Source organism: Symsagittifera roscoffensis, chromosome 9 (assembly GCF_963678635.1).
Source record: "Symsagittifera roscoffensis chromosome 9, txSymRosc1.1, whole genome shotgun sequence".
Taxonomy (NCBI): Eukaryota; Metazoa; Xenacoelomorpha; order Acoela; family Convolutidae; genus Symsagittifera; species Symsagittifera roscoffensis.
The window spans coordinates 37,796,515-37,820,028 of NC_087070.1; the positions used below are offsets into that span (position 1 = coordinate 37,796,515).

The 23,514-nt window shown below is 35.6% G+C and overlaps 3 protein-coding genes across 3 annotated transcripts in view; all 3 read left to right on the top strand.

Moving 5' to 3' along the window:
* Positions 1-23,514, top strand: part of LOC134853897 (small ribosomal subunit protein uS11m-like) — a 227,657-nt gene that overhangs the window by 198,525 nt on the left and 5,618 nt on the right. The gene's annotated exons all lie outside the window — the stretch shown is intronic.
* Positions 1,850-4,495, top strand: LOC134854277 (zinc finger CCCH domain-containing protein 14-like). Its single transcript, XM_063870472.1, has one exon. It carries the CDS (start codon positions 1,862-1,864, stop codon positions 4,184-4,186), a length of 2,325 nt encoding a protein of 774 aa, XP_063726542.1. The 5' UTR covers positions 1,850-1,861; the 3' UTR covers positions 4,187-4,495.
* On the top strand, positions 13,316-19,876 carry LOC134854205 (uncharacterized). The gene is made up of 3 exons (XM_063870365.1): positions 13,316-13,813; positions 18,365-18,526; positions 19,076-19,876. Exons 1-3 carry the CDS (start codon positions 13,582-13,584, stop codon positions 19,282-19,284), a joined length of 603 nt encoding a protein of 200 aa, XP_063726435.1. The 5' UTR covers positions 13,316-13,581; the 3' UTR covers positions 19,285-19,876.

Here is a 23,514-nt window from a genome sequence, read left to right on the forward strand (position 1 = left end):
TGAAACGTTTTCGGCAAGTTACTAAGAAATGCGTTATGCAAGATCATTAATATGAAAATGAATGACAACCATTTTTGACAAGCAGATCTCCCGGCAGCCAAAGGTGGCTTTGGCGTTTCTTCCGCTCGTCTACTCGCTTTACCCGCTTTCTTAGCCTCAGTAGTAGGAGCAAAAAATGCCTTGAGCAAAATCTTTGGCTTGGAGCATGTGGATGGAACCTATGATGATGCGCTTAAACGGTGGTTTGAACTTGGAAAAATTGAAATGGCTCTGGAAAATGAAATTCAAAAAATGTGGATAGCCAATTTTTGGCAGCGAAATTGTAGACTTGATTTTACGACTCGAACCAACGGACGTGAAAAGATTCATCCCGTTACGAGATAGTTTTGGCTCCCACCGGTTGAACGTCATCCCGTGCAAAGATTTAAGATTAAAACTGTCAAACCAACAACTCAAAATTGCAATAGGACTTCGATTAGGTCCAAAAAATATGCGAACGGCATTAATGCGTGTGCGGAAAAGACGTTACCGAAGATGGTTGGCATGGTCTTTCTTGCCTCAAAAGTGCAGAAAGATTCTCTAGGCAATCAAAACTGAATGCCCTTATAAAGCAGAGTTTATCTTCTACTCACATTCCACCTGTTTTAGAACCAAGACACCTCTACAGGACCGATCAGAAGTGACCAGACGGTTTGACGCTCGTTCCATGGGCTGTTGGTAACCAGCTTTTGTGGTATGTAATGGTAGTGTACTCCTTAGCTCCTTTTAGGATTAATGCCGTGTCTGTTTGTAACCCTGGTACGGCTGCTGCTGAATCGGAAGAGCGAAAAAATGACAAGTATAAAGATCTAGTTGATGATGGGTATCTTTTTCAACCGCTAGCTTTTGAGATTCAGGGCGCGGTCGGCCCCAGCACAGAATTTTTTTTTGAGCAAGCTTTGTAAGAACCTAAGCATATGCATTGAGGAACTAGAGCAGGCAGCTTTTTAAAAAACAGAATCTCCCTGTCAATACAGATTGCGAACGCCGCTTGCGTACTCGGAACAATAAATGACAAAACAACTATCGACGAAATTTTTTATTTGTTACACTTGTATGTTATATTTTCTCGTGTCGAGTTGCGTGTTCTTATTGAAGAAACGTAACCCCGTATCGATTTTAATTGTAAGGACATCAACACTTGTCATCTTCTTTTATCATTATTTCTTCTATATTTAGAAAATTCCAAGGATTTTGACTGTAATACGTGATGAAGGGACTCCTGACTGAAGCTCGGTTTTTATGATACCTTTGACCTTCTGATTACCTTGAAAAATAAAGAAAAAAAAGAAAAACTGGAAAAAAAATTCAACTGATACAAATATGAAGTTTTCGTAGATAGAATTTTTCCGCTTTTGTCAAGGAAATTTTTCAGATTTTTTTAAACTTCTGTTTTTTTTCCATTTATTATTTTGTAGTGCAATGTGTTTTTTGCATGGCAAATGTTGAGATGCTCAGCTTCGCCTCTGTGTTAATGAAGTTCCAATTGTTTTTTGACTGGGTGAAATGATGAAGGACTAGTGTAGTGACCTCGGTTACAATCGCCTTAAAATTCTATCTACGAGGTTACAGAAAACTTGAAAACACTGAATACTATGAACCTGTGTTAATGAAATTCCAAAGGTTTTTTGACTGGGTGAAATGATATAGGACTATTGTAGTGACCTTGGTTACCATCTGAACTTCTTGGTCTTTATGGTTTATGCCTTTTCTCAATCTCGGATCGTGTAAATCAATATGATCTTAAATGCGTTTTGAGCTTGGACTGTTCTGCCCAGTACGCACCACCTAACGCTGTCCTCAAAGTTTTCAGGTGTCGAAAATGGAAGTTGGAACAGAGCTTAGTGTTCAAATTAAGAAGGCAATCAAAGCGAAGCTGCAAGAAATGCAGTGTTATGTAGATGACGAGCTTCCTGATTACATAATGGTTATGATAGCCAACAAAAAGTCGACCGACCAAATGGCGGAAGATTTGAAGATTTTTTTGTCGGAAGGGTCTGTGAGCTTCTGCAAATGGCTGGGAGAAGTTTTGGAGAGGCTGGACAAAGTGGGAAAGGATGCCCCGGAAGAGAAAAAACAAGAGAAGAAAACAACTCCACGTCGAAGCCGTTCATCGTCCAAAGGTAAACGTCGACGTAGCTTAACTCCCAGAAAACAAAAATCCAAATCAAAAAGTCCCAAGCCATCCAAACGCATTGAGCGCGGACGAAAAACCAATACTGCTGCTTCAAACCGTAGGGTAGTAGATGTTATCGGTTCGAGGCGGAAGTCAAATATTGAAGAACGAGGTGAAAGAAAGAGAACTATTCATATCGATAAAGAAAAACGCGTTTCTCCCTCGGGAGAAGAAAATAAAAAACCTAGAAAATCATCAAGCTCTGAGGACAAGAACTTGCTCACCAAAAAGAAGGAAAAAGCTGCATCGCCTGTTAACGAGCGATCCGCTATTCCAGAGTATAAGAAAACAGGAAGAACTATCGTAATTAGGAATGAATACAGCGAGGAAGTGACTGAGTCCAAATCAAATGTGGCAATAGATACTCTTCGGGAAGCGTCTCCGCTTTCTTCAGAAGAAAACGAAGTCCTAAACAGGAAATCTGACTCGGACACTGAGAAAAATGAAGCTAATGTTGCTACTATTGTATCGCCTGTGATAACCAGAAAGGTATCCCCTGCTCCTAAAATAGAGCAGAAAATAGTTGCAAAAGTTTCGCCGATGATGTCTGTGGTAGATACAGAATCAAGCATTTTGATGAGTCCCCCAAAAGCTCATGTGAAGGAAAGACTGGGGCCGCGCCGGGGACCGGAAGGAAGGAAGACCGGAATTGTAAAACCGCTGGTTGTCGCGTCAAAAGATGATGCTGCTGACTCTAAAGACTTGCGACAACGCCTAGAAATACGACAAGGACAGCGCCTCAAAGCTGCTGCTGGTCGAGAGAAAATAGTTTCAAGAAAGGGCCTTCAAATGGATTCCAAATTGGAACCTGACTTGAAAACACTGAACACAATTTTTAACAAAGCTATGAATGACGTTAAGACAGTCGAAGTTTCAGCCAAAGCGAAAAAATCGGTTGAAGAGTATGATCCATTGCAACCAGATATTAGGAGAAAACGTGCTCACATGTTAAAAATGCCAAGAGTAACTGTTCAAAACGAAAATGCAGAGGTTGAAATTTTAAGACTGGCAGCAAAAAGAACACGTAAAAGAGGATCGATTTCTAAGAAAAGACATTATAGTGCTAGTGAAATATCAAGCAATGATGGAGATAGACATGGGAAGCGTAAAAAAGAAGAAACTCCGAAAAGGTCAAAGAAACGTCACAGCGAGTCTCCGAATTCCGATTCGGAAAAGACCAAGGCTACTAAATTTGTAGTGTCCCTAAAAGGTGCCACAAAGTTCATTGAAAAAGTAAGGAAGTTAGGAAAGAAATCGGCAAGTGACTCAGAGCTAGATCAAGATTCTAACTCAGAATCGGAATACGAAAATGAAGGGTCGGGAAGTGATTATAATGACGAGAGTTTTAACGAAGATGACGATGTGGATGATTCGCCAAAGAAAAATGTATCACTCTACAAAAAGCAAGCATCGGAAGGAGTATCAAACGAAATGGCAAATGATAAGAAAGAAGAGCAGGAAATGAACTTGGAGCGGTGCAGATTCTGGCCAGCATGCAAATTAGGCGACAAGTGCGGATATGTACACCCTACAAAACCGTGTAGTAAATTTCCACAATGTGCTTTCGGAGAATCTTGTCTTTTCATTCATCCTCACTGCAAATTCGGTCAGAATTGTACCAATTTTGCATGTGGGTTCTCTCATGCAGGTGGTCGGAAAGTGCGACAAGGAGTTCCGAAGTTTCCTTCTTCATCTTACAACGGTGGAGTAGTCCCAAATGTGATGCAGAAAGAACCGACAAAGCCGCCTGCGGAAACAGTGTGCAAGTACTCGACTCAATGTAAACTTCTCAGCTGTCCATTCATGCACCCGAAGATAATGAAAGATTGTGCTTTTGGGGTCAGTTGTAGACGCAAGAACAAAGGGTGCAAGTATTTGCATGGTGCTTCAATCTCCAAGTTTAAGTGGTCCTCGTCTGTAAAGAATTCCAGTGAATTGACAGACAAGCGAGCTGAATTAAAATCGTGCTAGAAATTTTGGACGCGCTTGTTTAGATGCGTTCTTCTTTTAAAATTTTGAAAAACATTGAGTTATTGCTGTCCCAACTTTTCATTGAAATATTTGCATGATAAATAAATTTGGCGTAGCTATATTATTTTAAAAAAGAAATTCCTATCCCTTGAAATAGCTGTCTGATTTAATAATAAACATGTGGTTCATAACTGTCGATTTGTCCTGAATTTTTGAAAATGAGCTGTTTTCAAGATTTATTGTAGACGGTTAATATTAATTCAGAGGTGTCAAAGAGCGACCTGAATTCAAATTTATCTTGATTTTTTATCGGAATTTTTTAACGAAGTTTGTTAGCGCTGTTTGTTCTTCTTGCTACGGTGGACTTGAATTGCGATGGTTCGCTTTTAGAATTCGTTTACCAGACGGAGGAAAAGTTTCGCTCTCACTGAACAATAGTTGAACTGTCAAGAGAAATGGACCGTGATTGGTTTTGATGTTTAAAAGTTCACGGAATTTTAATCCGAGAAATCCTTGCTGAATGTAGAAAGTTTCAAAATTGGTATGATTATTTCGAGATTTTTCTAGGCTGAGTCGCCTATTTTTTGATACGTTTTGTGTTCAATTTTATCACAAGAGAAGCATATAATCCAGCGGCAAATAACTATAGCCACTGAGAATATTAATACAAGCCATATATTTGAATGCCCTGAGCTCGAAACTAAACAGATATTGCACCTGAAATTTGTAAGTATCAGGTAATTGGGTTTCAAATTCCTATACCTGCGAGAGCTAGTGTCTTCTAATCCGGAACTATACTTTTTCCTGTACACAACTTTATTACAAATCTGGGAGAGACAGAACTTGATTTTTTTGTAAATTTTTAACTTCCAAGCTCCTCATTCGAGCTAGAAATAATGCGGTTGCATTTGCTCACTTAGATCTACGGTCCAAGTCTTAGCCAGACCTTCTATACATTGTTTGAAATGATTGTCAGACTTTCGTGTGCCGACTTAGTTGCCACATCGCGGAATTTTTTTTTAGTGTAAGCAATTCGCATTGTTGTTGCAAGTGTTATTGGTTTGCTTTTGTATATTTTCTTTTTTCATTTTTTTTGCCTGGAAACATTTTTTTCCGAAATAGTTTTGGCCTTCGTTTTATCAGATGAGTCAATTTATTTTTCATTTTGTGATTAAGTTGTCGAAATGACAAATTTTTGTTGTCAAACCATATGTTGCTGGGCCACTCCAATGTTTCTTAAATAAATTTCGTTTATTTTTAAACGAAATTTTATTGCGGAACGAGAACAACGTCCGCGCATCACTCCGCCCCAAAGACGCTTCAGAACTTTTCAATACCTTTGCTACTATGATTACTACTTCTTTTTTTGTCTAATTTCTGGATCGTTTTACTCGTCTTCTGATATATCGGGATCACCACGGGTTTGCAAGGCGTACTTGCGTCTAGAGATTTGTCATTAAAGATTTATTTTATAAAGTTCCTCTTTTGGACCACATTCTATGGTCCAAAAATCAAAAAACTTTCCCTGTTAACTCACTTAACGAAGATATTATCGAATTTTTCAACTTGAAGCTGATAGAAAAATATTTCTCACTCTATAGATATTTGTTTGAGTCTCAAACTAACTGGTTTAAACTTTTGTGTAATTTTTTTTCTAGTTCTTAACCTTGAAACCTGTACTTGAGCAAAAGTTTTGCTGGAAGATATTTAAAATTCACCTGACGTGTGAAGGTGAGTTCTCTCCTTTCGATTGAATGACATTGACCCTCCAAAGAAAATGAAAAAAAAATATTTCGAATAAGTACTGAAAAAAAGCATAAAGTTGGTCATTGGTTTCCGCATAATTGTCTTTTGGCGGGATATTTTAAGCTGCTCATTTAAATAATTAAGTTGGACAAGTTCTTTCATGCTTACCCCCCCCCCCCCAGCATTTAGGACAATTGTCTTAAATACTGATGGGAGAGGGTAAAATGAAGAAACTTTCTATCACTTGAGAAAAAAGTGGTTGTGGGGTGGAAGTAACTAAACTGGAAGGATATGAGTAAAAAAACCTTGAGAGGGTTTATTGTCTCAGTTACTGATAGTTTTATGTTAACTGAAATAAGGGAACAGCGTTTTCCGAATTTGGAAAATAAGTTCACTATACATAATCTGTGAACATCAGGTGATGAAAAAATGGGGCCGATACATGTTCAGCCAGTTGAAAGTTTGCTTGTGGAATCCTGTGACAAAAAGAATTTTTTTTAGCAGAATGCACTGACAAATTGTGGATTGCAACGACAAAAAGAAAAAATTGATTGCCGAATTCACTGACAAACAGTGGAATCCAGCGAGATTTTGCTTCTCCTTACGCAAACTGAAAAAACGCGTTTGTCTGCGGAATCCGAAGCAAAGTATGTTTTAGCATTTCTCCCCAAAATCCGCTTTGTCATTGGGTTCTTCGCTAGCTAAATTTCAATTTCAGCACCTAGTGTCTTTCCGTTCCATCAATTTTCCGAAAGTTGCAGATTCCAAAAGAAATTTATGCCACTTTTAGGGACAATAAATGCGGATTCCAAACCACTACCGAAGTACCCGAGGTTGGTTTTGTAATGCTTTTCCTAGTTGTGTGGAAAGTTACTCTGAAAAGAAAAAATATTTGTGTAACAGTTTTTTTGAAATGTCTTTGAAAGGGGGCTCTATATTATACATTTGACCCTCGATGTAGTTTGTTAAAGGTACCGATACATACGCGGAAAAATCCGCACCTAAAGCCGTAGTTCCTTTAGACTCGTTGGAGACCGGTTGGAGAAGTAAAAGAGCTGGTAAACAAATTTTTAAACAAACGAGTTAATTTATCAAATTTTTTTTACACCGATTCTTAAAAAACACAATTATCGGCTTATTGTGTCTAATTACTGTGAGAAAAACAGGTATTATGAAAATGTTATTGGGATCGGGTTTTTTAATTTTTTTTTGAGACGCTTTGCAAAATTTAAGTTTTTCTCAAAAAACGACTCTATCGGTTTTCAAAAGAGTGGTACCAATGGGGATTCCGGCTACTCCTTTGTGTGCCTGCATACTCCCCTACTCTTTTAATTACCTTAACCCACTTTCTACAGCCTTCGAAAAAGTGTGGGGAATTATTGACCCAAATTTTTAGATTTTTGTATGTTCTCGAAAACTACGCGTCCAAATCTGAGATTTTGGGTTCAACAGATAGAACAAGTTGTGGGAAGCTTCCCTTCATAAGTGCCTACGCCTAAATTTTTGACACAAAACTTTATGGCATTCAGAAAAGTCAATTTCGATTTTTTTTTTTGAAAATTTTTGAAACTTTTCAATTTTTCTCGAAAATTAGCTTCAGAAATCTGAGGTTTTGGTTTCAGTGAGTAGAATGGGTTGTAAGAAGCCCCGCTACCTAAACAATTACGCTTAAGTTTTTTAACAAAAATTTATGACCCTCCGAAAGCTCAAATTTTTGATTTTTGACTGTTTTTTCAAACTTTTTGGTTTTTCTCGAAGATATTTTGGTTTCAGTAGGTAGAACGGATTGTGGGAAGCTCTTATATATCTGCGGTTATGCCCAATTTTTTCACGGAAAAATTTATGACCCTCAGAAAAACAAAATTTTCTAACTGTTTTTTTTGAACTTTTTGACTTCTCGAAAACTATCCACCCAAATCTAAGATATTTCTTTGAGTCTCAAACTAACTGGTTTAAACTTTTGTGTAATTTTTTTTCTAGTTCTTAACCTTGAAACCTGTACTTGAGCAAAAAGTTTTGCTGGAAGATATTTAAAATTCACTTGACGTATGAAGGTGAGTTCTCTCCTTTCGATTGAATGACATTGACCCTCCAAAGAAAATGAAAAAATATTTCGAATAAGTACTGAAAAAAAAGCATAAAGTTGGTCATTGGTTTCCGCATAATTGTCTTTTGGCGGGATATTTTAAGCTGCTCATTTAAATAATTAAGTTGGACAAGTTCTTTCATGTTACCCCCCAGCATTTAGGACAATTGTCTTAAATGCTGATGGGAGAGGGGTCAAATGAAGAAACTTCCTATCACTTGAGAAAAAGGTGGGGTGTGTGGGGGCAGTAACTAAACTGGAAGGATATGAGTAAAAAAAAGTTAAGAGGGTTTATTGTCTCAGTTGCTGATCATTTTCATGTTAACTGAAATAAGGGAACAGCGTTTTTCGAATTTGGAAAATAAGTTCACTATACATAATCTGCGAACATCAGGTGATGAAAAAATGGGGCCGATACATGTTCAGCCATTTGAAAGTTTGCTTGTGGAATCCTGTGACAAAAAGAATTTTTTTTAGCACTGACAAATTGTGGATTGCAACGACAAAAAGGAAAAATTGATTGCCGAATTCACTGACAAGCAGTGGAATCCAGCGATATTTTGCTTCGCCTTACTCAAACTGCAAAAACGCGTTTGTCTGCGGAATCCAAAGCAAAGTATGTTTTAGCTTTTCTCCCCAAAATACGCTTTGTCATTGGGTTCCTCGCTAGCTAAATTTCAATTTCAGTACCTAGTGTCTTTCCGTTCCATCAATTTTCCGAAAGTTGCAGATTCCAAAAGAAGTTTATGCCACTTTCAGGGACAATATATGCGGATTCCAAACCACTACCGAAGTACCCGAGCTTGGTTTTGTAATGCTTTTCCTAGTTGTGTGGAAAGTTACCCTGAAAAGAAAAATATCTGTGTAACAGTTTTTTGAAATGTCTTTGAAAGGGGGCTCTATATTATACATTTGACCCTCGATGTAGTTTGTTTAAGGTACCGATACATACGCGGAAAAATCCGCACCTAAAGCCGTAGTTCCTTTAGACTCGTTGGAGACCGGTTGGAGAAGTAAAAGAACTGGTAAACAAATTTTTAAACAAACGAGTTAATTTATCAAATTTTTCTCACACCGATTCTTAAAAAACACAATAATCGGCTTATTGTGTCTAATTACTGTGATAAAAACAGGTATTATGAAAATGTTATTGGGATCGGGTGTTTTAATTTTTTTTTTGAGACGCTTTGCAAAATTTAAGTTTTTCTCAAAAAACGACTCTACCGGTTTTCAAAAGAGTGGTACCAATGGGGATTCCGGCTACTCCTTTGTGTGCCTGCATACTCCCCTACTCTTTTAATTACCTTAACCCACTTTCTACAGCCTTCGAAAAAGTGTGTGGGGAATTATTGACCCAAATTCTTAGATTTTTGTATGTTCTCGAAAACTACGCGTCCAAATCTGAGATTTTGGGTTCAACAGATAGAACAAGTTGTGGGAAGCTCCCCTTCATAAGAGGCTACGCCCTAAGTTCTGGCATTCAGAAAAGTCAATTTCGATTTTTTTTTGAAAATTTTTGAAACTTTTCAATTTTTCTCGAAAATTAGATTCAGAAGTCTGAGGTTTTGGTTTCAGTGAGTAGAATGGGTTCTAAGAAGCCCCGCTACCTAAACAATTACAGTTAAATTTTTTAACAAAAAATTAATGACCCTCCGAAAGCTCAAATTTTTTTTGATTTTTGACTGTTTTTTCAAACTTTTTGGTTTTTCTCGAAGATATTTTGGTTTCAGTAGGTAGAACGGATTGTGGGAAGCTCCCATATATCTGCGGTTATGCCCAAATTTTTCACGGAAAAATTTATGACCCTCTGAAAAACCAAATTTTCGAACTGTTTTTTTTTTAACTTTTTGACTTCTCGAAAACTATCCACCCAAATCTAAGATATTTCTTTGAGTCTCAAACTAACTGGTTTAAACTTTTGTGTAATTTTTTTTTTAGTTCTTAACCTTGAAACCTGTACTTGAGCAAAAAGTTTTGCTGGAAGATATTTAAAATTCACCTGACGTGTGAAGGTGAGTTCTCTCCTTTCGATTGAATGACATTGACCCTCCAAAGAAAATGAAAAAATATTTCGAATAAGTACTGAAAAAAGCATAAAGTTGGTCATTGGTTTCCGCATAATTGATTTTTGGCGGGATATTTTAAGCTGCTCATTTAAATAATTAAGTTGGACAAGTTCTTTCATGTTACCCCCCAGCATTTAGGACAATGGTCTTAAATGCTGATGGGAGAGGGGTAAAATGAAGAAACTTCCTATCACTTGAGAAAAAGGTGGGGTGTGTGGGGGCAGTAACTAAACTGGAAGGATATGAGTATAAAAAAGTTGAGAGGGTTTATTGTCTCAGTTGCTGATCATTTTTTCGTGCTAACTGAAATAAGGGAACAGCGTTTTTCGAATTTGGAAAATAAGTTCACTATACATAATCTGCGAACATCAGGTGATGAAAAAATGGGGCCGATACATGTTCAGTTAGTTGAAAGTTTGATTGTGGAATCCTGTGACAAAAAAAAAATTTTTTTAGCAGAAAGCACTGACAAATTGTGGATTCCAACGACAAAAAGAAAAAATTGATTGCCGAATTCACTGACAAACAGTGGAATCCAGCGATGTTTTGCTTCTCCTTACTTAAACTGCAAAAACGCGTTTGTCTGCGGAATCCAAAGCAAAGTATGTTTTAGCTTTTCTCCCCAAAATCCGCTGTGTCATTGGGTTCCTCGCTTGCTAAACTTCACTTTCAGCACCTAGTGTCTTTCCGTTCCATCAGTTTTCCAAAAGTTGCAGAATCCAAAGCAATTTATGCCACTTCCAGGGACAATATATGCGGATTCCAAACCACTACCGAAGTACCCGAGCTTGGTTGTGTAATGCTTTTCGTAGTTGTGTGGAAAGTTACTCTGAAAAGAAAAAATATCTGTGTAACAGTTTTTGAAATATCTTTGAAAGGGGGCTCTATATTATACGAGAAGTAAAAGAATTGGTAAACAAAATTTTTAACAAACAAGTTGATTTATCAAATTTTTTTAACACCGATTCTTCAAAAACACAATAATTGGCTTATTGTGTCTAATTACTGATGAAACAGGTATTATGAAAATGTTATTGGGATCGGGTTTTTTAATTTTTTTTTTAGACGTTTTGGAAAATTTAAGTTTTTCTCAAAAGCGACTCTACCGATTTTCAAAAGAGTGGTACCAATGGGAATTCCGGCTACTCCTTTGTGTTGTGTGCGTGCATACTCCCCTACTCTTTTATTTACCTTAACCCACTTTCTACAGCCTTCGAAAAAGTGTGTGAGGAATTATTGATCCAAATTTTTAGGTTTTTATATGTTCTCGAAAACTACCCGTCCAAATCCGAGATTTTGGGTTCAACGGATAGAACAATTTGTGGTAAGCTCCCCTGCATAAGAGGCTACGCCCATTTTTTTACACAAAAAGTTATGGCCTTCGAAAAGTCAATTTCGATTTTTTGACAATTTTTGAAACTTTTCTATTTTTCTCGAAAATTAGCTTCAGAAATCTGAGGTTTTGGTTTCAGTGAGAAGAATGGGTTGTGGGAAATCCCGCTACCTGAACGATTACGCTTAATTTTTTTTACAAAAAAAGTTATGACTCTCCGAAAACTCAAGTTTTTGATTTTTGTTTGTTTTTTCAAACTTTTTGGTTTTTCTCGAAGATATTTTGGTTTCAGTAGGTAGAACGAGTTTTGGGAAGCTCCACTATATCTGCGGTTATGCCCAATGTTTTCACAGAAAAATTTATGACCCTCAGAAAAACCAAATTTTCTAACTGTTTTTTTTTTTAAACTTTTTGACTTCTCGAAAACTACCCACCCAAATCTAATGAGCAACGTTTTAAGCTTATTTCAAGCTAACAAGCTCTTGTAATCTCTTCATTTTTAAAGAAAACTGAAGTAATTGACGAATTTAACAGTTTTTGAAGACATTAAATTGGGATTTACTTCTCTTTGCTATAGGTCTTTGAAATTACCCTTGTTCTCCGCATCAATACAAAAATATCAAAAATTATCAAACAGGTATTTCCAGCTTTAGCTGACCTCTGGTTAAATAGGGTTCTTTTTGCATTGCATCATGAGTCATCAGATAAACTCCGAGATTTACTTTGTAGCACATAGAGGCTTAAAACGAAATTGTTCGAGACAGCGTTTTCAAGCTCGATTGTTGCACTTGAATTCATTCGATCGATAATATTGTTTTGATCACATTTTTCAAAAACAAACCTCGTTTGTAGACAGCAGCTGATGCTGTGGGCAAATTTAAAGTTTTTAAGACGGGTGAAGATTGTACCGTCTGCAAGATTCTTATTTTGGAAATGCGTGTTTTACAATCGTTTCAATAAATTGCTTAAATTTTCGCGTGGAAATCAATGTGCTTCACTCGTTGGGAGATGACTTCAGTTGTGCTCTAGTATCTTTGCAGTTAACTGTTACGAGGCTTGATTACTCTCACGAGACTGAGAGTCACTGAGGATCTTTTGCAGCGAGCCGAAATACTACGAGATAGGAGAAAACGATGTAGGTTTCAAGCTTGTCTACAGTAATTTAAAAAAATATATTTATTTGAAAAATTTTGTATTGTCTTTTCGTTTTATCTGCTTGAAACTGCCTAATTCCTTTAAAAGCAGATCTTTTGCTTCGGCTCGGCGCATCAGAAATCACCGTGAAATAAATTTAGCAAGCACGTATAATTTCAACCTAATATTCAATTTCTGCTCCCATAGTATGAGACTTTTGTTTTGGGCGCTCTCTTACTTCGGTTCGCGTGAAAGTGCGTACCAGCTGGGCTGATGTTGCTAATTAAGTTCAGATACTTATAGTTGATTTGTTCATTTTGTAGATCCTACCAATTCAATCTTATCCAATGTTAGTTTTTAATGTTCTGTTTATGGACTGTTCACAATTAAATGCTGCTTCACCTAGCAAAATACAAAATAACAGAAATTAAAATTAAAAATTTTTGCTCAGGAGTGGGGCTTGTAGTTTTTTTATCACTAACATGGTTGGCTGAAAATTAGCATGACCTAAATGAAGTTTTCAATGTCATGTAAATGGTCGATTTATTTTTTCGATTTTTTCATAATTTTAGAATATTCACTAGATTTTAGTGGCGGCATTTTGAGGGACCGTTTCTTAAGTCTGACAGGCTAGAGGAAGGAAAATCACAAAAAACTTTGAGAAGAAGATTTGGGTTTAAATTGCGATTCGACTTTAAAAGCAGATCGTGAAAACTCATGACAACTTTGAACTGTATATATGGTATGATGATGCTTTCAGGTTCGAGATTTGATTTTGGAAGTAAAAACGACAAATCTTTTTGAAAAATTCGAGACTGGAAACATTTGCACAGATATTCAAATGTGTTTTATCAGTGGCCAATAAATAGTTCAAGAAATATATTACAAGCCCGATCTAAAAAAAATAGAACTATTGAAATCGGAAGATTTGACCTTGACCATTTTACTGGCGCTGGTCAGCCGAAACCCCGAATCATCCATAACGGCGGACGTTTATCTGACTAGCTAGACTGGGTTGAAAATCGGTTGGATGATGAACGAGTTGACACTTCTAATTCCAGTCCTGTTCTCAGTTCCCCTGCAGACAGTAGCAGTGGGGGCCCTCGGTCTCGCACTCATGAATTCCAACTGGCTGTCGGGGGGAATAGTTTTGAAACAGGGACTGTGGGAGAAGTGCTATCGGGAGAACAGTTACAGCGGGGCGGATGGAAGTAAAAGTGGAGACGACAGTTCGAACTTGTGTTTCGATCTGCCACCGCATGGTTAGTCCCTTGTAACTATTTTTATCTCAATCTACCTTTTCAAACGTGGTTGAATTTTCAAGCCTTCTGAAAGCATCAACACGAAATCTTGGAACCAGTATAGTTAGTATTTACCATTCCAGTGAAGTATAAAAAATTTGAAAAAATCTTCTTTGTTTAATTTCCTTTTTTTTGTAAAGCGTGATTGAAATAAGTTTCAGAAAAACTGCAGAATTGAGGTCTGATTTAATCTAAAATATTGTATAATTTCGAAACAGGCTAAATTTGGCTGAAATTTAAGGCCGTATCCAGTACATTGACATCAAGCTGGTCCGAAAGTGCAAAAATGCCAGACCGGTGTTTTCTCTAGAGATTCAATCCGAATAACGCGTGAAAGGGCTGCAATATGATAAAACTACTATATACGGGATTTTTTTGAGCTGGTCGAATTCAAAAGAAAAAAAAACACAGGCTAAACAATAGCTGCTTTTTACTACGAAGCTGTCGGAACAAAATAAAAATAAAAAGCCAGCTCAAGTCTTTGATTCGCTCCAGGTAATTCATAGATTTTCCAATAAGCAGGAATATGTTTATTGGATCAATCCGCAGAAGTGAGATGCTGTTTCTATCTCTATTTACCCAAGCGAAGCGTAGTGTGATACTTCAATGGCTTTTTTTCAAGTTTTTCAGCCTAAGTCGCAAATATTAGTGCTACTTTAAGTCGAAAATATTAGTGCTACTTTTAATTCAGGAGGCTGAATTGTGTTTTAGTGGCCTGTCTTCTACCATTTGATTACTGATAAAATAAAAGAGTGATGTATTTTTAGTTTATCAACTGAAATAATAAAAAAACTTTGTTTCTTACAAACAGTACAAAAAGTTAATACCCTTTTTGGTGTTTTTTATATCATAACTTGCCATTGTGTATTGGTGTTTTGCGCATTTTGAAGCTCCCCTTTGAGGCTTTCTAGCTTGTTTTTAATTTCTTTTGGATTTACAGCAAGGCTTTGTTTGTGAGTGAATACGCGAATGGCTTTGTTTGTCAGTGGTGAAAAAGGTCACTTCGTGTTTATTTTTATGAATTTTTGAAAATTTTGTTTTTTATTAAAGCGCGATTGAAGTAAGTTTCAGAAAAACTGCAGAATTGAGATCTGATTAAATCTAAAATATTGTAAACTTTAGAAACAGAGCTAATTTTGGCTGAAATTTAAGGCCATATCCAGTACATTGTCATCAAACTGGTCCGAAAATCCAAAAATGTCAGACCAGTGTTTTCTCAAGAGATTCAACTTTGCAATTAATTCATTGATTTTCCAATAAGCGGGAATATCTTCCTTGGATCAATCCGCGCAAGTGAATTGTTGTTTTGAGCCCTATTTTTCCAAGCGAAGCGTAGTATGTTACTTCAATGTTTTTTTTTTAGTTCTCCAACCTAGTTCGCAATTATTAGATCTACTTAAAGTCGCAAATATTAGTGCTACTTTTAATTCAGGAGGCTGAATTGGGAAATGTCCGATAACTTCTTCACGCTCAAATTTGATTTCGCGGTTTGCCATTTGATTTTTTGTAGGTTCAGCTCATTTCTTTTGTTTAAAAGAAAGCAAACTCGAACAGTGAATGTGTAATGGTCACGAAAATAGTGATTCACTTCACTTCTAATTTCCGAAATGGATTTTATTTATCAGATTTCCTGGCCAAACAAAAAAGTTACCTGTTGATCCAGTTTTCTCCAGTTGGGTCATTGTTATCAAAATCAAAAAGCGACAATCATAAATCGTTCTAGAAATTCAAAGAGCTTAAAGGGCATCTATTTTTTTCTTTTAAATTCGAAAGTTGAGATTTTTTCAATAAAGTCAGTATTTTTTTGTTTACTTGCGTTCATTACTCTTTTCTAATCTTCGATTGGCTGTGTGTTTTAAATATACATCAATTTTTTTTTTCATTAACTTTTTTTAATATGCTTTTTGTCGTTTTTTGCTGGTTTTCGCGAAGTGCATCATCGGCTCTGCGTTTATAAACTCTTTTTTACCGATCTTTTGACTTTTTCCGTAGAAAACTGTGTTCATAGGATGACTGGCAGAATTTGTGGTCAGCTCCAAATCTTTATTTTAGTCAAACAACGGAAATGTTTTGAGCTTGATTTTGTTTTAAACACCCGTTGTATTCGGAGTATACTTTTTATATTGATTCTAACTTAACCACCTACGATTTGTTATAACGTTAGTTTTTTTTCTCTGATTAGGTTTATAAGATGTCTAGCTACCTTAAATCAGCAAGGTGGTTATATATTGCGTCGTTTGATGAGCGAAAAAGCTTTTTATGTGTTTGTCTTTTGAGTATGGGATTTTGAGCGAGCGTCTCTCAATTTTTGTTGGTTTAGTTGCTGTTTGGCAAGTTCTGTTTCCATGCTAAATTCACATAAAATTCTCTTGGCTTCTTTTTCGAAATGAGTCTTATTCAAAATGAGTTTTAATCAAGACAAACGTATAAACTTTTTGATGGGTCCTGTTTTTCGACATTTGTTTCCCTTTTTGTCGAATTAGCAGTTTTTTTCTCATTTTCTGTGGAATAGTTCGCCATGCTATGTTTGCGTCGTATCGCATGTAGTGAATATGTGTCTGAAAGTTGAATCTGGGTCGTATATCTATGGCGACAGCCATAGATATAAGACCCACGAGTTTTTTCCGTGCTCTAGTAAATCGAGACAAATGTATGCACATTTCGATGGGTCCTGTTTTTTGACATTTCTATTGAAAAGAAGTTCGAACTACAGTTTTCGTCTCATTTCCTATAGCTTTTATCTAGTTCTGCTTTTCTGACCTATGCTCTATTTGTCTAAAGAAAATTTTTGACTGGAGATAAAGATATCGATTGTTAAATCTAATAATTCAGTTCTTGCGTCTTATTTTAGCGTTTATAATAAGTCATTATATCTTTATTTGATAATAGAAAAAGTTTTCTGTTAAAATATTGATCACTTTTGTAGTTATTCTAGGATTAATTATTTTGCTTAGATACTTTGTCAGACCCGTGTCGTACTTAGGTTTTTTTCTCCGGCAATTGCTTTTTTGTCTACTACGATTCCTCTTCGTCAATTGTTGACAGGTTAAAGGAGTTGTTTTGAGTTTTTTTCGAACAATTCATCTTGTTTGAAATCCAGATGTCAATTTGGGACTAATTGCGACAACAAAATAATTGTTCAATTCCTTAGCTGTTACATGATTTTCTTCATCTTTGGATTTGTTTTTTGTTCTTTTCTCTTCTTTAAAATTTGTCATATTGTCATCTTTTTTTGGACCTTTTTTTCGACAGTTCACTGCTTCATAATCAAAAATTCAAAGCCCAAAATTTCTCAAGTCACTATGTTTTGCAAAATTATATTTAGAAATATTGTTAGAGGGTTGACAGAGGAGGAGTTTTTTGGAGTTAGCTGACGAGAATGTTTAAATTTCGGGTTGTCAATTTTATACAGCTGGTTTTCTTTCTACTTTTGTGCTTAATGACCAGCTATAGCTTTCATTTGGTACTAGTTTTAGCTTGGTTATATAATTTTTATGTTTTTGGAAATGCTCATGTAATGCATTTAACGCATACATAATAAACACATTTCAAATAATCCAATTGTTTTTTTTTACATTTGCGAGGGCAAGTTTTTTGTAATCGAGACTTTCCTGTCAGCTTTTTTTAAACAAATTGGTTAGAAATTGATGTTGCTTTATTATTGAACCTTGGCAAATTCCAGGCCCATTATCACCTGGTCTGGAGGTAATGCGGTTGCCTTCGGACCCAATTGTCTGGGGTTCGAGTCCTGTCCCTTTTTCAGTGCCTGGAATTGATTTTTTTTCAGGGAAAAATTGAATCTTCTGTCTATGATTTGTCGGCCTATGTTTTGTCGGCTTAGTTTCCATGCGAAGATTTTTTTGTGCTGTAAGCATTTAACTTTCATTATATGCTAGTGTCATTGATTAACTCCTGTAAATTTACTAAATCTGGTTGGTATATTTCCTGTTTTTTTTGTAATTTTTTTGCTCAGGACTTTTAATTGGCCTAAATGTTTTCAGATTATGTTTAGTCTGTTTAATTAAACTGTTTTATATTCATTTAACGGCAAAGCTGATTATTAATATTTTGAATAAATCAGGTCGGTTGAAGCATACAGGTTAAAAATTCAAACAATTTAATCGCTCCAAAGTTTTTTATGACAACAATTTTTTCCTGTGCAATTTTTGTTTTCGGATTAATAGGCGTCTAAAAAATTGTTGTTGGGTTAGTGAACGCTGAGAAAATAATTTTTAAAATGTTTAAATCTAGTGGTTGTGTTTCTCGTCTGTTTTTCTGAACTTGACATTGTTTTTTTTACAGACGTTTTTTCTTACTTAGTCATTGTCATCTTACTTTCTAATTGGTAGCTTGCGTTTTTACGCTTCCGTTGTATCGTATGTGATACGAAGCTTCGCTTCGCCTCTGGGTTCAAAATCTGTATTTCCTCTGTTCTTTTTTTGCGCAATTTCGATAGTTGTTTTAAACAAGGCTTTCGCAGATAGTTAATTTGTTCTTTCCTGTCTGTTGCAGACTGGGTGACGCTGTGTCGCTTGATGGGTGTGTTGGGCTCATTGGCGGCCACTCTGGGCTTGTTGTTCATGCTGTGCTTGTTCGTGGGCTGTGTGGTCAATAGACACAGACAGATGCGCAAGAGAGTGGCCATGTCATCTGTCATTGCAATACTCGCACAGGGCAAGTACACAACAAGACAATCAATACTCTGAGAGTAAATTAACTAGCCGAAGTATACGTCAACCGAAAATGCGTGGAGTATATAAGTCAGCTGAAACGTCACGTCACATCAATGAAAATTGCAGGACTTTGCAACTGTTGCATAATTGTTACATAACTATTATAAAACACTTACGTATTTAACCTACCCCCTCTAAGGTATCCAGTAATTAATTCACTCACGCATAAAGGACTAATTCAACGGTTCAGTATGAACTAATTGATTTGTTTGTAAGAAATTCCCCCTTTTCACAGTAGCGAAGATAGTTAGCAAGAAGCCCTCGGTCAATTTTTTTTATTGTCGTAAGTTTCGCCCCTCGTAAATGTAGTGACACAATACGTCTCTCGAGCTTTTCTCTTCACATTCTTTTCTGTACCTTGTGTGTGAAATATTAAGGGCGAAATGTGTGAGGGGTGTCTTGTACCACTGAATTTAAGAGGTGTGTGTGGGGGAGGGGGGGGAATGTGTGAGAGGCATACAAACCCCAATTGATTTTTGTGTGGTTTCAGTGGTGCTCACTCTGTTGACACTCAGTGTGTACTGGAGCAAGAGCTCAGACATGGACCCTGGAGTGGGACTGATTGAAGCGACAGTGTCCATCGCTTTCAGCACCTTCTCTCTTCTAGGACTCGCTCTCTATCTGCTGAGGCTGAACAGATTCTTCGAGGCACAGGAGAGGAAGAGACTCACTAAAGACCAAGCTGACAATTACGAATAGACCAGTCAACATGGTCCGAAAAAAAAACGGAAATCGTTTTCGGGGAAAATGAACTGCAATAAAAAAGATCAAATCAATGCAAAATTTCTACCTTCTGGATAAAAAATTGCGAACATTTTCGAGAAAATGTATAGCTATGGCTGTGATGCGACATATTTATAAACTAAAACGAAGATAATTGGGAAATGAAAAACTTTGATGAACTGCAAAAAATATCGAAGTTAAATAATGATATGATTCGCCGCGCTATGTATCTTGAAGAAGAAAATGCTTAAAGCTAGGTCATGTTACTGTGCTAAATTTTGTACTTCTTCGCAAAAATGGTCTATCCTTTTCAATTGATCACTATAAGCCGAAGCCAGCTTCTTGCATGATTTTGTAAAAGAATTTTTGAATCATTTATTGTTGCTGTTTTATGATATCCTTGAGTTCTTGAAAAATTAAATCACGTGCAGTTTTTTGTTTCAGCTATTCCATCCATATTTTGTAGTTTCAAACAAAAATGAGTCAATAAATTAGTTAGAAAATAAAAAGTGTATTAGAGCCAATTTTTGCAAAGTTTTAATATCACAATTTACTGTTTTTGATATGATTTCTAACATAGATCAGCGTGAGCATTGCTTTGTGTTACAATGCGATTTCACTTTTTCATAGTTCACTACTTTTTACAGTAACAAATTTCGAGCTTGCTCGTTTTTTTAAATCCGCACATCCACATGAGTATTTTCGTGGATCGATTTCTCACATACGAGCGAGCACATAATTTTGATCGAAACCAAGTATCTGCGCTCTCTTCTGTTTGTCTTCAGATGTAAAGTTTACTTCACACGCGAATTTTTGCAAGCCTTTCAAAACGGACGAGATGGTTAATTTTTAAGAGTCGATGAACGTAGTTCAGATCTTATATAGTAGGTCGTTATTTTTTTTGTTCATAAAAAGTTCAGGTTCTCAATTGTTAAGGCTCAAATTGAATTTTTTGCGGTTTGAATTTTGATTTTATTTAACTTTAGTTTTTTTGTTTAAAGGAAGGAAAACTCCGATATCGAACAGCAAATGAGTAAAGGTTGAAAAAACGTACCAGTAAGGAGTTTCAGTTTTCCCAGCGAAAAAAAAGTTACTTATCCAGTTTTTTTCAAAGTTTATTTAAAAATAGCCCATGATAAATTATTCTAGAAATGCAAAGAGCTTTTAGGGCATCTATTTTTTTCTTGTAATTTCGAAAGTTAAGATTTTTAAGAGTAATGGACGTAGTGAAGACTCTTATCTAGGCCTTGCTGATTTTTGGTTTTCTTTTTCAGGAAAAAGTCTTAAAATGGGCATAAAAATCTCTAATAACTACAGATGTGCATTCATACATATTGATGCATTTATGAATGCACTTAGGTTTTTATGCACCTTTTGAGTTCAATTCAAATTCATCTGCTGAATATGACGTAAATAACACTCTCCAAATACGAATGTGGAAATGGCGCAAAAAAACGGCTTCCAGTTTCGAAAGTGGAATTTAATTTTTCGATTTCCAGCGGAATAAAAACTTTACCTGTTGATCCAGTTTTCTCAAGTTGTGTTAATGTTATCAAAAAAGGCAATCATAAATCGTTCTAGAAGTTCAAAGAGCGGAAAGGGCATCTATTTTTTTCTTTGGAATTCGAAAGTTGAGATTTTTTCAACAAAGTCAATGTTTTTTTTGTTTTCTTGTGTTCATTACTCTTTTCCCATCTTCGAGTGGCTGTTTTTAAAAAAAAACAGGTCAGATTTTTTTTTGCTTTCTTGCGTTCATAACTCTTTTCCAACTGTCTGTTTCCAAATCAGGGCTGCTTATTGAAACTACTACTCTGAAAAAACCACATTCAAAAGTTGAAATGGCCAAAAAAATGTGATATTTCTGGTCCTTTGTTTTTTTTTGGAAAGAAAATTTCGGCTGAGTTGTTTTACATTTATAATAATGCACATTCAATTTGAATCTGGATAATTTTGGGAAGACGATACGAAATTGTTACCGAAATATAAACTTGTTGGATCCCCTAACTTGACATTATTATGTTTTTACTGCAAAAACTTTGCAAAGTCATTTATTTTGGCTATTGCGCTTTACTGCTATACCAATATTCTGGTATCTATCAAATCTCTTGTATCTATCAAATTCTGGCATGAAAGCTCTATCAAAATCTGCTATACCAATATTCTGGTATCTATCAAATATCTTGTATCTATCAAAATCTGGCATCAAAACTCTTAAGTTATTTGAGCCCTTCTGTTTAGTTCCTGTTATTTCCTGATATTAACACGTTGTGTGCATGTCAGAAAAAAATCAACGAAAATTAAGATGTTAATTGAGAAATATTCACGAAGTCGTTGAACGTCGTGAAGATTTTATATAGGTTTTGCTGATTTTTTTAGTTGTTTATGTTTCAGGAACAAGATTTAAAATTTAGTCACGTTCAGTTTTGATTCAGCGGTTTAAGAATTTTTAAGGCAATTGGTTTTTTTTTTCAATTGAAATTCTAAAATTGAAGTTTCGTAGAAAAAAAAATCGGTTTTTTGTTTCCTTGCGTTCATTAATTTTTTTTCTGTTGGCTATTTTTTATCAGGTTTTCGTTGTTTCTGCGAGAATCTAGTGTCGCCTTGATTGTATTATAATTGGTTCATGGCTCTAGTCAAGAAGAGTTCTATCTGGGAGATGAAAAGGTGTTAAAGATATGCAGTAGTAGCTGAGTGATATTTTATATTAAACCTCTTTCATTTCTGAAAAGTTGTACCAGTGTCGAGAAAAAGCGGTTTGAAGTTTTCGAGTTTTTATCTATTTTCTAGCGATTAAAACAAACAAGCAGGCTAGTTACAAAAAAATAAGCCTTGAAACTTAAGTAAAAATGTTTTTGATATTTTGAGCGCAATTTTTGGAATAAAAAAATTCAAAACAATTTCTGCAAAAAAATTTAAAAACCAAATTATTGTTTTTTTTTTTAGTTTTGTTTCAAGTCATTTTTCGACAAAAAGCGTTGCATGATTTGCCTACTTAACTGTTACTGTGGCAAAAATAAGCACGCAAAAATAACACTAATTTACAGAAAAAAAACCTAAAAAAAGTTTTTAGGTAGTTTTTTTAAGAATATGGTCGGAACATTCTGTGCTACTTGCCTATCAACCGGCTTTTCTTGTTATAGATTGGTATCAACTGAATACAGTTTTTACTAGTGAAAAAAGTTCCGACTACAAGAATAGAAAAACCATTTGAGAAGGTTTTTGTTCGTAGTGTGATAAAAGTATCGAAATGAAAACCTAGGACGTAGGAACATACGATAGTAAAACGTCAAAAAATTTGTCCACGCTTAAAAATGATTTTTCCTGGTTTGAATTTTTTAATTTCACTTCATTTCTTTTGTTAAAGGCAGAGATTAACTATCGAGCAGCAACACTATGAAGATCACGAAGAACGCGATCGATTTCTGATTTCGAAAGTGGATTTTAATTTTCAGATTTGTTGGCGGAATAAAAATTTACTGATCTAAAACTGTTCTTGAAATTGAAAGAGCTCTACTAAGGCGGTAAAGTTTTTGATTTTTTATTTGTAATTCGAAGATTTTTTCAAAAAACAAGTCAGTTTCTTGTTGTTTCCTTGAGTTTATTGACTCTTTTCCAACTGTCTCTTGGTTATGTTTTGAAATCTTTGTTCGAAGAACGAATTGAACTTAACTTTAAAAGGTATTTTTACTTAAGTACAACTTAGTTTTCACAGCTCACATAAAAGATCAATGCTTTTACGCTCATTATAAGCCTGCTCCCTTGTGTTCGCTCAAAATGTAACTGAAATTCAATAATTTCAAGCCGATTTTTCTCAACACTGAAAATTTTCAAATTTTATAAGGTCGTTCGAATTAGGTATGAATGTGCTGTAATATGGTGCATCCCCTCGACCCATGATTATTTGGGGCACCTAATTTTGCAGAAAAAAAAACTTTTCTAACAAGCAGAACAAAAGTTAATAGCAGGTGTTTAATCGTTATTATTAACTGATTTCATTGCTGGCGGATGATTACTATCCAAGTATGTATGAAACTCCTGGTTACGAGTTTTTAGTGATCGGGTGGGAAAAGTCTAGGCCTTTTTTACGCGCTGATCTTAGAATAATTTCAAGTTCAAGTGACTTGTAATCGTGAACTTGAATTTTTTCCCGTTATCAATTTCTCTTATACAACTTTTAGAAACTGAACCTGCTTTATTATTTGACCT

Coding starts and splice junctions, on each gene's coding strand:
- LOC134854277 (XM_063870472.1), top strand. CDS start 1,862: ATGGAAGTTGGAACAGAGCTTAGTGTTCAAATTAAGAAGGCAATCAAA.
- LOC134854205 (XM_063870365.1), top strand. CDS start 13,582: ATGATGAACGAGTTGACACTTCTAATTCCAGTCCTGTTCTCAGTTCCC. Junction 13,814..18,364: donor TTTCGATCTGCCACCGCATG/GTTAGTCCCTTG, acceptor TGTCTGTTGCAG/ACTGGGTGACGCTGTGTCGC. Junction 18,527..19,075: donor CATTGCAATACTCGCACAGG/GCAAGTACACAA, acceptor GTGTGGTTTCAG/TGGTGCTCACTCTGTTGACA.